Genomic DNA, 13,985 nt, shown 5'->3' on the forward strand with positions numbered 1-13,985 from the left:
TGTAAAGATCTGACCGCTCAACGGGCTGCCGTGCGCGCTCCCGCGGCCAGAAATCAGATTCTGGCAGGCAATCACTTTTTGGCACGACACCGGCAACCGGCAGTACATGGTCGGCCTGCAGGGGGAGACGGAGCGCGCAGCGGCGGAAACGCTAACAAACACAGAAGAAGAAGAGGCCAGTAAAGATGGCGGAGCGGAGAGATCACGGAGCAGCAGCGTCTCCTTCAGACTGTCTGTAGTCCAGTACCGAGTCTATAGTCCGGTCCCGTCCGTCCCGGCCCGCTGAGGATGGCCCACCGCTACCTGCGGCTGTCCGCCAGCTGCAGGAACTCCTTCAGACTGCTGCGGCCCGCCGGCGCCCCGGCCAGGCTGGTAGGTGGAGCATGCTAATGTGCTAACCGGGATAGCGGTCAGAACCAGCCAAGGCTCCGAACCCTCTAGCCGGCTGACCTCTGCCCGGCCGGCCGGTTCAGACCCGCAGGTGTTTAGAGATCCGTATGTTCACCTGCGGGACGTTCAGGGAGAACGTGACGTTGTTTTAACGTGCAGGTGAAGGTGAACTTCACTCTGACGTAACACGTATAGCTTTATATACCTTTATTTACTATATATCCGTATATGTGTTTATTTATCTTTAAATAGCTTTATATATCTTTATGTTTATATATGTTTATATATCAATCAAAATGATATATATGCAAAATGCATATACATATACATATATATATATATATATATATATATATATATATATATATAATGTTTATCTTGTATAAACAATGTAAATATATAAATAATTTAAACAACAACAGAAAGTGAATCAGTTCCATGTTCCTATAACTGTTTTATTTATTATATATATATATAAAACTGAAACTAACAGAATATTAATGTGAACAGTCTCCCAACAACTTTTATTTCTTGAGAATATTCTGACATCAAAACATATTAAAACGCCTACAGTAAATAAAATAACAAAACAATAGATATTAAACATTTGGCACATTCAGAGACATGTATTCCTTCTGTCAGTCCAGAGATCTTTGTTTACATCTGTAACAATGACAACAACAACCCTCTGAAATGTTTCTTTACAAACAATGATGTCATACTATATATGGGCATCACTTATAATGAAGGGATACGAATATTCTCAGTGAAAAATGTTTCATGGACTGAAACAGTTTTAATATTTAAATTAATGATGAATCAGTTCATATTATTAGCGTCTGCTTCCTGTCAGGTGACCTGCTCCACCAACCAGGTGGAGAGGGGGCGATGCCTGCTGACAGACCTGCTGGGAGAGGTCAGGAGACTGAGCGCCAGACCACCCAAAGGTGTGTGCGCGTGTGTGCGTGTGCCAGTGGGTGTGTGTGTGTCTGTGTGTTCAATACACTGATGTGTGTTTTTTCTTCTTCAGGTTTTGAGAAATATTTTCCAGAAAGTCAGAAAACTCAAGAAAACACTGACGATGAAGCTGCAACCAAAGGTTTAAAATACAACCTGCTGTTTTTACTCTCACCTGACATCTTGACATCAAGACTCTACAGTCTTTTACTTGTTTGACTGTTTTTTGGGGGGTTTTTTTGTTCGGTTGTCAGATAGCAAACCTGCCGATGCTCAGAGAGCTTCTGGGAAGTCAGGAGGAGGAGGAGGTGCAGGAGGTTCAGGAGGAGGTGCAGGAGGAGGAGGAGGAAAGAGAGGAGGCCGCAGGGAGGAGTCCCACTGGTACAGCCGTCTGCAGAAGGTCAGTGTGGGAGGAGACAGACATACGTATGGATTCTGTTGTTTACTTGTAAAGATTCTGCTCATCTGAGCTCGGTGAGCTGAGCTCTGGGTCTGATGTGGGCCGTGTGTGTTTCAGGGGGACGTTCCCTGGGATGATAAAGAGTTTCGGATGTACTTCCTGAGCGCCACAGCGTTCTGGACCACCGTCATGTATTATATCTTCTTCAGGGATGGAGGACGAGAGGTCACCTGGAAGGACTTCGTCAACAACTACCTGTCCAAAGGCGTGGTGAGGAGCACACCTGTAGTCTCTGTAGTCTAAACCCTGTCAGGTGATTCTGTTAACCTGGCTCTGCTCCACAGGTGGATCGGTTAGAGGTGATCAACAAGCGCTATGTTAAAGTGGTCTTCTCTTCGGGGACGTCGCCGGTGGACGGGGTGAGTATCAGCTGCTGGTTTTATTAAAGATCTGGGTCTGTGAAGGAGTTTCAGGTTCAGTCTCTGCAGGTTCAGTCTACAGCAGGTTCAGTCTCTGCAGGTTTAGTCTCTATAGGTTCAGTCTATAGGTTCAGTCTCTGCAGGTTCAGTCTCTGCAGGTTCAGTCTCTGCAGGTTCAGTCTCTACAGGTTCAGTCTGCAGCAGGTTCAGTCTGCATGATCGGTCTCTACACGTTCAGTCTACAGCAGGTTCAGTCTACAGGTTCAGTCTCTCTATGTCTCAACAGTACATCTGGTTCAACATCGGTAGCGTGGACACGTTTGAGAGGAATCTGGAGACAGCGCAGTATGAGCTGGGCATCGAGGGAGAGAACAGGCTGCCGGTGGTCTACTCCGCGGAAAGCGACGGGTGAGCAGACGGGTCGGGGTGAGGCGGGTCAGGGTCAGTGGCGCCGACCGGTCCTGTTTCAGTCTCTAACGGTGGTCTCCCTCCTCAGAACGTTCCTGCTGAGCATGCTCCCCACCGTGCTCATCATCGGCTTCCTGCTTTTCATGCTGCGGCGCGGTGTGGCAGGCGGGGGGCGGCCCGGCCGCGGGATGGGCGGGCTGTTCAGCGTCAGCGAGACCACTGCCAAGATCCTGAAAGATGAGATCGACGTGAAGTTCAAAGACGTGGCGGGCTGCGAGGAGGCCAAGCTGGAGATCATGGAGTTTGTCAACTTCCTCAAGAACCCCACACAGTACCAGGACCTAGGCGCCAAGATCCCCAAGGTGGGGGGGGGGGGGGGGGAGTTATAGGGGGGTGTCAGCAGCTTTTCTACCAAAAGAGCTTTTGGTTTGGTAGTTTTTAACTGTGTGTCTGTGTGTTTGCGCGTGTGTGTATGTCTCTCTGTGTCTGTGTGCAGGGGGCCATCCTGACCGGCCCTCCAGGAACAGGAAAGACTCTTCTGGCCAAGGCAACGGCCGGCGAGGCAAATGTCCCGTTCATCACCGTCAACGGATCAGAGTTCCTGGAGATGTTTGTGGGCGTCGGCCCCGCCAGAGTGAGACACACATACATACATACACACACACATACATACATACTCACACACACTCTCACACATACACTCACACACACACACTCTCACACACACACACACACACACTCACTCTGATCCAGTGAATGACCTGATCTCAGCGTCCTTGTGATGTCACTTCTTGTGTAGGTCAGAGACCTTTTCGTCATGGCGAGAAAGAACGCTCCGTGCATCCTGTTCATCGATGAGATCGACGCCGTGGGACGCAAACGGGGACGAGGGAACTTCGGAGGGCAGAGCGAGCAGGAGAACACTCTGAACCAGCTGCTGGTGGAGATGGACGGTCTGTTGATCAGCTGTTTATTTGTTGGGACCAGGAGGATTAGCAGGACGCTCTGACATTAACCTGACTTCCTGTCTGACCCTCAGGGTTCAACACCGCCACCAACGTGGTGGTCCTGGCCGGAACCAACAGACCCGACATCCTGGACCCGGCCCTGATGAGACCGGGACGATTCGACCGGCAGATCTACATCGGTGAGACATCAATACATATTAAATTTTTATACCACGGGCGTCCCGGTGGCTCACACTGGTAGAACGTTACCATTAAGGCCGAGTCCTTGCTGCGACGGAGCCGGGTTCGAATCCGGCCTGTGCTCCCTTTGCCGCATGTCCTCCCCTCTGTCTGTCCCCTCTGCCCCTTTCTATCTGTCGCTTTCAATAAAGCATGAAAAATACCAAAAAAATAATCTTAAAAAAAAAATTAAATTAAAAAAATTAAATACCACAATAATAATAACAATAATAACAACAATAATTACGTAACAATAACACAATAATAACACAACAATAACACAATAACAACACAACTGCGCTTATAATAACACAATAACACTTATAATGACACAATAACACAATAACAACACATTAACACTTATAATAACACAATAACGACACTTATAATAACAAAATAATAACACTTATTCAATTCAATTCAATTCAACTTTATTTATAGAGCGCATTTCATGCACAAGGCAGACTCAATGTGCTTCACAATACACATAATTACAGTTTAAAACAACAACAACAACAAAAAAACACAGAAAAATCAAACAAATCGATTACAAATTATTTGAAGAGTGCAGGTAGACAAGCCATGCCATATTCACCACATATACACTTACTTACTCACACATGTGCACCCACTCCCACAACCACACATGCACACAATTCAATCAAATGCTGTAGAGAAAAGATAGGTTTTTAATCTGTTTTTAAAAATGGCTACTGATGTGGCAAATTTAACTGTGTCAGGCAGGGTGTTCCACTTTCTTGGGGCATAAACACTAAAAGCTGCTTCTCCTTCTTTGGATCTGGTGTGAGGGATGAGTAAGTTGCCACTGCCTGTTGACCGAAGTGTTCTTGCTGGGGTGTAGGTGATGAGCATATCTGTGATGTACTGAGGTTATATACTTATAGTAACACAATAATAACACTTATTATAACACAATAGCAACAATCAATCAAATCAAAATGACTTTATTCATCCCCAATAGGAAATTCAATTAGTCTGGTAGAATCTCTTAAAGAATGAGACAGCCTGATGGCTGTAGGAGCGAAGGATCTTTGAATCTCTCCGTCCTGCAACGGAGAGAGAGGAGCCGTCCACTGCTGTTTTTTCAGTCCATAAAGGGTTTGTGTAGTGGATGATCTGGGTATTTCAGGATGGCCTGGAACATCTTGACAGTGCATCTCTCCACCACCTCCTCCAGTGTGTCCAACCTGGCTCCAACCACAGAACCAGCTTTTTTGACCAGTCTGTCCAACTGCTTTGCATCTCTGTGTGTGATGCTGCCTCCCCAGCAGACTGCAGCATAAAACAACACACTACCACCACAGACTGATAAAACATCTGCAGCATTTTACTACAGATGTCCAGAGATCTGAGCTTCAAGAAGCTCCTTTTTGTAGAGAGCGTCTGTGTTTAGGGACCAACCTATTATCCAGGTATACACCTAGATACTTAGAACTTGGCACCACCTCCATGTCCACCCCACAGGTATTCACTGGCTGAAGGGGGGGCTTGAGCCTGCAGAAATCTATGATCATTTCCTTAGTCTTTGAGGTGTTCAGTAGGAGATAGTTCTTGTGACTCCAGTCACTGAAGGCTTTAATCAGATCCCTATATTCAGATTCCTGTCCATTCCTGATACACGCCACAATAGCAGTGTCACCGGAGTACTTCTGGTTGTGGCAGGAGAGTTGTATTTGAAGTCCCCTGTGTACAGTGTGAACAGGAATGGAGCCAGAACAGTGCCTTGTGGAGCCCCTGTGCTGCTCATTAATGTCCCTGAAACACAGTTCCCCAACCTGACTGTGGTCTTCCTGTCAGGTAATCTGTGATCCAGGAGATGAAGGAAAGATCCACTCCCATCTCTGTGAGCTTGTTTTTAAGTATGTTGGGTTGGATGGTGTTGAATGCGCTTGAAAAATCAAAGAACATGATTCTCACATAAGCACCAGTTTCCTCCAAATGAGCAAGGGCACAATGAAGCATGTAGAGGACAGCATCGTTCACTCCCATGTGTTGTTTGTATGCAAACTGCAGGGGGTCGAGTTTGTCTTTGACTTCAGCTCTCAGTAGGTGTAGAATCAGCCGCTCCAATGTCTTCATGAGTTGGGCAGCACAGTCTTTGAGCAGCCTTGGACACACACCATCTGGACCAGCAGCCTTCCCAGAGCAAAGTCTTCCCAGTTCCAACCTCACCCCCATCTCTGTGACAGACAAGGGTGGAGGCTCAGATGTAAGAGGGGGGGTGGATGCTGCTTTGGAGATGTATACATGTTGAAGAGGAGTAGGAGGAGGGGGAGCAGCAGCATTGGCATTGGGTGAGGCAGCTGTATCGAATCTATAGAAGAACTGGTTGAGTTCATCAGCTCTTTCTACATCACCCACCACTGGCTGTCTTTTCTTGTTGTTGTAGCCAGAGATGGTGTTGATTCCTCTCCACATTTCACAAATGATGCTGTTTTGTAGATTTCTCTCCAGTTTCGTCTTGTATTCCACCTTTGCCATCTTTAATGTCTTCTTCAACTTATATTGTACTAGTTTGAGCTGTGCTTTGTCACCATCTCTAAAAGCTGCCTTCTTCTCATTGAGGATTGCCTTTAAATCACTAGTAATCCAAGGTTTGTTATTTTGGAAACAGCGTACAGTCCTAGTGGGTATGACTGTGTCTCTACAGAAGTTGATGTAATTAGTAAAGCAGTCAACCTGTCTGACAATGTCCATACTGTTCTCCTCTGTTTCCAGCAACACATTGCAGTCTGTACATTCAAAGCAGTCCTTCAGAGCCTCAGTTGCCTCTGGTGTCCATTTCCTGACTGAGTTTAGTTGGAGGCTGCCTCCACACACAGGGTTTGTAACAAGTCTCCAAAAGAACTAAGTTGTGGTCTGATCGTCCTATTGGGGGCATGGCAGTAGCTGGTGGGACAATTAACAAACTGTGTAAATCCAGTCAGGTGAGAGGTGAGGGAAGCATGATTGAAGACTCCTGATATGATCAAGAATGCTTCTGGGTGTTTAGCCTGTATCCTAGCAACAATGTCATGAAGAACTTCACATGGAACTTCAGCAGTTGCCTTGGGTGGAATGTACACAAGTATTGTTATGATATGACTGAACTCCCTTGGTACATAATATGGTCTCATATTAACTGCCAATAATTCAATGTCTAGACAGCACATCTTCTCCTTGACAGTAACATGTGCAGGACTGCACCATCTCTGGTTCACAAATAAAGCCAAGACCCCACCTTTCTTCTTGCCACTAGCTTTAGCATCTCTGTCTGATCTTATGAGAGTGAAGCCAGGTAGATCCACATTGGAGTCTGAAATGTTTTGATTCAACCATGTTTCAGTAAAACACAAGAGACTACACTCACGGTATACTTTGAGTCTTCACCAGTATCTCCAGTTTATCAGTCTCGTTGGGCAGAGAGTTGACATTCCCCATGATGACTGACGGCAGAAAAGGCTTTTATCTCCATTTCCGAGCCTTAACTTTTGCACCAGCACGGCAACCACGAAAACACCTCTTCAACTCAGCTGGAATAGGGTGATGGTGTCCTCCAGACTTGCTCCGTTTCAGTGAAAGAAGCTCCTCTGTTGAATAAACTCTTCTCTCCACAAAAGTATCCATCAAAAATATATATATATAAAAAAACAACATAAAAACATAGCAAATTTATGCAAAATCAGAGCTACCAAACTTTGCTGCTCCTCCATGAAGCGCATTCCGGAAAAGCACTTATAGTAATAATAATAATAATAATACATTTTATTTGGAGGCGCCTTTCTTGGCACTCAAGGACACTGTACAAAAGGATAGAAAAGAAACCGCAATAGAATACAATAAAATACACAGAATTAATAACAATACAATACAATAGATATATTGGGCAGGGTAAAAGTCATCAGACGGAATAAGCAGTTTTAAACAGATGTGTTTTGAGTTGTGATTTGAAATGGGGGAGTGAGTCAATGTTCCTGAGTTGGGGTGGTAGTGAGTTCCAGAGGCGGGGAGCAGAGCGGCTGAATGCTCTGCTCCCCATGGTGGTGAGATGGGCGGAGGGGACAGACAAGTGTATTGAGGAAGAGGATCTGAGGGAGCGGGAGGGAGTGGGAACATGGAGGAGGTCGGACAGATATGGGGGGGCGAGGTTGTGGATAGCCTTGAAAATTACCAGGAGGACTTTGTATTGAATGCGGAACTGAACCGGGAGCCAGTGGAGCTGTTGGAGGACAGGGGTGATGTGGTGGATAGAGGCGGTTCTGGTGATGATGCGGGCAGCTGAATTCTGGACCAGTTGAAGTTTATGGAGTGATTTGTGAGGGAGGCCAAACAGGAGAGAGTTGCAGTAATCCAGACGGGAAGTGACGAGGCTGTGGACGAGGATGGCAGCAGTGTGGGGGGTAAGGGAGGGGCGGAGGCGATTGATGTTTCATAGATGGAAGTAGGCAGACCGGGTAATGTTGTTGATGTGGGATTGAAAGGATAGTGTACTGTCCAGGATGACACCCAGACTCTTAACCTGGGGGGATGGTGAAACAGAGGAGTTGTCAATGATGAGGGAAAAGCTGTCGGTTTTGGATAGAGTGGATTTTGTGCCAATGAGGAGAACCTCTGTTTTATGACTGTTTAGTTTAAGGAAGTTTGAGGTGAACCAGGTTCTTATTTCAGAGATGCAATCGGTGAGGGAGGTGGGCGGGAGAGAGGACGAGGGTTTAGTGGTGAGGTAGAGCTGGGTGTCATCGGCATAGCAGTGGAAGTGAATGTTAAATTTGCTGAAGATATTGCCGAGGGGGAGGAGGTAGATGATGAAGAGGAGGGGCCCCAGGACAGAGGGGCACACCTGAGGTGACGGAGGAAGGGATGGATTTGTGCGACTTGAGTTGAATGAACTGAGTGCGGCCAGAGAAGTATGATGTGAACCAGTCCAGGGAGGTGTGGGTGATGCCAATGGAAGAGAGCCTGCTGAGGAGGGTGGTGTGACAGATGGTATCAAAGGCTGCACTCAGGTCGAGGAGGATGAGGATGGTGAGGAGTCCAGAATCAGATGCCATAAGGAGGTCATTGGTGATTTTGATGAGTGCTGTTTCAGTGCTATGGAGTGGGCGGAAACCAGACTGGAACTGTTCATAGAGATTATTGTGGGATAGGTGAGAGTGGAGCTACTGGTACACAATAACACTTATAACAACACAATAATAGCACTTATATATAAGCTATATAATAATAACTTATATATTATAATAATACAAGATGAGATTTTCTTTAGCAGATTAATTATCAAAATAATAATTTTTATTAAAATATCATATTTATTGAATATATTTTATTAATAATTAATAAGAGAAACAGACTTTTATAACTTACTGACATTCAAAAATTTTAATTATCTTTTGTCTTTAATAAAAACATTTAATGTCACATTTTTCTGATATTTTTCACATTAAAACTCTGACCTGTTTTACATAAAATAACAAGTGGATAAATATATAATAAATAATAATGTATACTATATATATAATGTATATAATAATGAGTGTGGTGTTTTGACCTACAGGTCCTCCAGACATCAAAGGTCGCGCCTCCATCTTTAAGGTTCACCTTCGACCTCTGAAGCTCGACCTCCAGTTGGACAAAGACGCGCTCGCCAAGAAGATGGCGGCGCTGACACCCGGGTTCTCAGGTAACGTGGCGGCGCGACGTTTCCTCTGTCAGCTTGCCACCACCTGCACGCCTCACTCTCTACCCTCTTCTCCGTCTGCCAGGCGCCGACATCGCCAACGTGTGTAATGAGGCGGCGCTGATTGCCGCTCGCCACCTTTCAGACGCCATCGACCAGAAACACTTTGAGCAGGCCATCGAGAGGGTCATCGGAGGTCTCGCTTCATTTACCTTCATTTACCTTAATTTAGTGGTTTTACAGTTTATTTAACCCTATAAAGCCAAGTGTATCATTTTTGAGACTTCTACATCATCAGTCTGATACTTTTTTTTCCTGAAAAACCTGATGTATACATGTGTTGAAAATAAACAAACTGACCAATAAATTGCACAAAAATACTAGATGTAGCAAAAATAATTTGCTGGTTCCACTGGTGGATCCGTCATTGCTGCATGAAAATTCGTATTAGCAGATGTATGATGTTTTTGTTAATTCAAGAAAAACAAACTGAGCAACAAATTGCACAATTATACCCGATGTATCAAATATGATACAAATTAGAATTCATATCATTATTTGTCAGCAGGTTCAATAAACACTCCAGTTTTAAAATATTTTTTGGCAATTATTCTGTGGTTCAGGCTTAATAGGGTTAATCTGGGTTTTTATTATTGTAACGTTTGTCATGTTTTTATTTATTCATTGAAACGAAGATGATTAATGAGGTTAATGAAATAAAGTAGCTGCTGTTTTTAGGCTCTGTTTTCTTCTTCGTTGGTGTCCAGGTCTGGAGAAGAAGACTCAGGTGCTGCAGCCAGAGGAGAAGAAGACGGTGGCGTACCACGAGGCGGGCCACGCCGTGGCCGGCTGGTTCCTGGAGCACGCCGACCCTCTGCTCAAGGTCTTTAGGTTTAAGTTTATTTAGGTTTAGGTTTATTTATTTGCACAATTATAATATGAAAAAAATAACCAAGATAAAAAAATAGTGTAAAGTGCAGGGAGAGGCAGAAAACCCAGATGGGCTTATTTAAAGCCTCCCCCTAAAAATGTCATAGTTATCAAAAAGTAATAAACTGATAATAGAAAAAAACATAAATATAACATCAAGTTCTAATGACAATAACAAAAATAACAATATAAAAACAAAAATATGAACATGATATAAAAGTGTATTTATGTTTGAATTAGATTTTTAAAACGGCAGTTAAATGGGCTTTCGGACATCTTTTGAAACATTTTATAGTTATAGTTCTTTGCCAAATGGGAAAAGATATTCCTTAATTTAGTCCGCCTGAATTGAACAATAAATTGACCTATGCATGTCAGAAATCTTGGAGGATGAAGATTTAAAGACTGATGCGATGCATAAGGGTGTACCTGAGAGTTAAATTTAAAATAAGTCTTAAAGTGCTCTGGAAAGTTTTCTTGATCTTAATATACCTTATCAATGAAAACTCATATTTGACCCACTGTTCCTTTAATTTCTGAGTGAGTCTGGAGTCTGACCGCTGCTGACTTGTGTTTACCTGTGCAGGTGTCCATCATCCCGCGGGGGAAGGGTCTGGGGTACGCCCAGTACCTGCCCAAGGAGCAGTACCTGTACACCTCCGAGCAGCTGCTTGACCGCATGTGCATGACGCTGGGAGGACGCGTCGCCGAGGAGATCTTTTTCCAGCGAATCACCACAGGTGCCCAGGACGACCTGCGCAAGGTCACGCAGAGCGCCTACTCACAGGTCAGAGGTTACAGAGGTCACAGAGCACCTCCATCAGGTCAGAGTAGGGCTGGGAGATATGGACCAAGAGTCATATCCCGATAATTTAGGCTGAATATCGATATATGATATATATCTTGATATTTTTATCTCAAAGTGAGAGCAAATGTTCAGTCAAAGCCACATATGACATGTCACAAGTAGTTTTATTGAAACCGTTTATTTAAGTGAACATAAGTACCTTTTTTAAAATCAAAGCTAAATAAATAAAAGAAATACCTTAAATAAAAATAGCCAATGAAATAAAATAGGCCAAACTTTTTCTGAAATAGATATAGCAATAGATATATTTCTATGAGAAAAGAATAACGAACATTACAAAATAACTAAATATGACAAACCCTAGTAAGGGCGGCATTTATATATAAGGAAAGAAAAAAATTGAACTATATCGATATATGCGATATGGTCTAATTCCATATTACATTTAAAAATATATCGATATATTTTTTACATCGATATATCGCCCAGCCCTAAGTCAGAGGACACACTGCAGAAGTTTCCTGAGCAGCTGAGTGACTGCTGGTTCACTAACACATCAGTGTGAAGCTCAATAAAGAGATATATCTGTAATTTAATGTGAATAAATGGATCTAAAGGTGCTGAAATAACTGAATGCTGAATTGATGTTTGGTCAGATCTGGAAAACAAGAACTCTGCTGTTAAATGATGGTTTTCTGACTGGAGTCTGGTGCAGCAGAGCCATTCTTTGTGTCTTTAACCTGTCGTGGCTCATTAATCGTTCTCCTGCAGCATCAGTCGTGTTCTCCAACATGTTCTCGTGATTCCTGTCTGACCTGCTGGTTCTGTTCTGCTGCAGATCGTTCTGTTTGGGATGAATGAGAAGGTGGGTCAGGTGTCCTTTGACATACCGCGGCAGGGTGAGATGGTTCTCGAGAAACCGTACAGTGAAGCCACGGCTCGGCTCATCGACAGCGAGGTTCGGACCCTGATAGCCGGGGCCCACCAGAGAACTGTGCAGCTGCTGACGGAGAAGAAGGCCGAGGTGGAGAAGGTACCGCTGAGAACCATCAGAACGTCCTGCTGATCCCTCTTTTAAAGACGATTATTGATGATTGATCGATTATTGGTTCTGTCTAAAATCACTGAAAATATGAAACAGTCAATTAAATTATTGTTTTATTAGCGTGTATCAGTATAGAAATACTCTTGAAGTAAAAAATATGAATTCTGCAGAATAATCTGTATTATATTATTATATTATAATTATTTAATGTGTTAATATATATATTTATGTTTGTTTACATTTATATCTATGTTTATATTTATATTATATTTATGTTTATATTATGTCTATATTTATGTTATAGTTAGTTATATATATTTGTTTTATTTTTATGAACCCAACAGTAAACCTGGACTTGATAACTTGGTTCTGACTGTTTTTCTTCCTGATCCGACCCTCGTTAACTAGAACCCGTTCTTTATGACGGGCCTGTGCGGATCTGGTTCTGGTTCTGACCCTGTTCTGTCCTGCAGGTGGCACTGCGGCTGCTGGAGAAGGAGGTTCTGGATAAAAACGACATGGTGGAACTCCTGGGGAAACGTCCGTTTGCAGAGAAGTCGACATACGAGGATTTCGTGGAGGGAACCGGTGGCGAGGACGAGGACACGACTCTGCCGGAGGGTCTGAAGGACTGGAACCGGGACAGGAAGAACCCAGACGAGAGTCCCGACGAGCAGGTGGCCCGCCAGATCTCTGGAGGGATGCCGTTCTAGAACCTCGAGAACCTGTTCTCTGTTCTCGTCTGTCCCAACCTTCTCCTGATCTCACAGGAGGTGGAGAACGTTGGGACTCGGCTCCTCCTGAGAACAGGAACAGAACTAGAATCCTCTCTCTCCGTCTGCTGTTCTACCATCAGACTCATGAAGGACTAGAGAACCCGGATGGAGCTGGAGGACATTTAGAACCGTAGAACCATTAGAAGGTTCCACGTCACAGAAACTCCAGAAACTTTTCCTTTGGTTTGGACCGGGACTCTATAGAACCAACGGAACTGGAGAACCTTCTGTCTTCACCGCCACCACTGCCGCCATGGTAACCGTGACGTGGTTAGATTGAAGCTAACAGAGCGCTGCTAACGTTAGCTGCATGTTAATTTCAGTCATAATTATAATTATTAAATGTGTTGGTGTGTCAATAAAAACTTTATTCAAACAGTTTTCACTTCATGTTCAACAGATAAAAAAGCAGAGAAGAAGAAATTTAACATGTAATAATTTTATTAGTTAAATATTATTAATCATTATATATTATTATTATTATTTGTTACCAAAGCATGAAAACATTATTTATGATCAGAATAGTTGTTTTTTTTAGTCATTTGGTTAAAAAACTTTTAAAAATCTTTTAAAAAGATATTAATGGTTTTGTTAAATATTTATGAACCACATTTTAATAAATAAAAATTGATGAGCAACAATGATAACAATTTTAAATAGAAACTATAAAATAAATAGTATAAATATAAACGGTAGTGAGAACTATGTTATAATACTAAAAATATTTATTTGGCTGAATAAGATACTAAACTCTTATTCTGAAATCCCTCGGACAGGATGTGACGCAGGACGGAAGTGCCGCAGGTCGGATAGCGGACAAATAAAAACTTAAAGCTGACGGTCTGTCTGCTGCACACATGCTAAGCTAATGCTAACTGACGGCTGTTTTTAAACTGATCACATGGAGCTAAGCTAATGCTAATGATCAGAAAGTGATCAATTATTGGTTCTGTCTAAAATCACTGAAAATATGAAAAAGTCAATTAAA

At 43.4% G+C, this 13,985-nt stretch overlaps 1 protein-coding gene across 1 annotated transcript; it reads left to right on the forward strand.

The window, feature by feature from the left end:
* Positions 1-156: 156 nt before the first annotated feature.
* On the forward strand, positions 157-13,373 carry afg3l2 (AFG3-like AAA ATPase 2). Its single transcript, XM_059344516.1, has 17 exons — positions 157-372; positions 1,244-1,337; positions 1,421-1,489; positions 1,602-1,747; positions 1,865-2,017; positions 2,092-2,166; positions 2,453-2,574; positions 2,663-2,936; positions 3,071-3,208; positions 3,374-3,527; positions 3,614-3,721; positions 9,316-9,441; positions 9,524-9,634; positions 10,206-10,321; positions 10,955-11,155; positions 12,015-12,209; positions 12,695-13,373. The coding sequence occupies exons 1-17, from the start codon at positions 289-291 to the stop codon at positions 12,932-12,934; spliced, it is 2,406 nt and encodes an 801-aa protein (XP_059200499.1). The 5' UTR covers positions 157-288; the 3' UTR covers positions 12,935-13,373.
* The last annotated feature ends 612 nt before the right edge of the window (positions 13,374-13,985 follow it).

Source organism: Centropristis striata, chromosome 11 (genome assembly GCF_030273125.1).
Source record: "Centropristis striata isolate RG_2023a ecotype Rhode Island chromosome 11, C.striata_1.0, whole genome shotgun sequence".
NCBI classification, from domain to species: domain Eukaryota; kingdom Metazoa; phylum Chordata; class Actinopteri; order Perciformes; family Serranidae; genus Centropristis; species Centropristis striata.

Bases quoted from the DNA above. Each gene is read 5' to 3' on its own strand.
- afg3l2 (XM_059344516.1), top strand. From the start codon at position 289: ATGGCCCACCGCTACCTGCGGCTGTCCGCCAGCTGCAGGAACTCCTTC. The intron at 9,442-9,523 runs GTAACGTGGCGG...TCCGTCTGCCAG, and splicing joins GCTGACACCCGGGTTCTCAG to GCGCCGACATCGCCAACGTG. The intron at 12,210-12,694 runs GTACCGCTGAGA...TCTGTCCTGCAG, and splicing joins AGAAGGCCGAGGTGGAGAAG to GTGGCACTGCGGCTGCTGGA.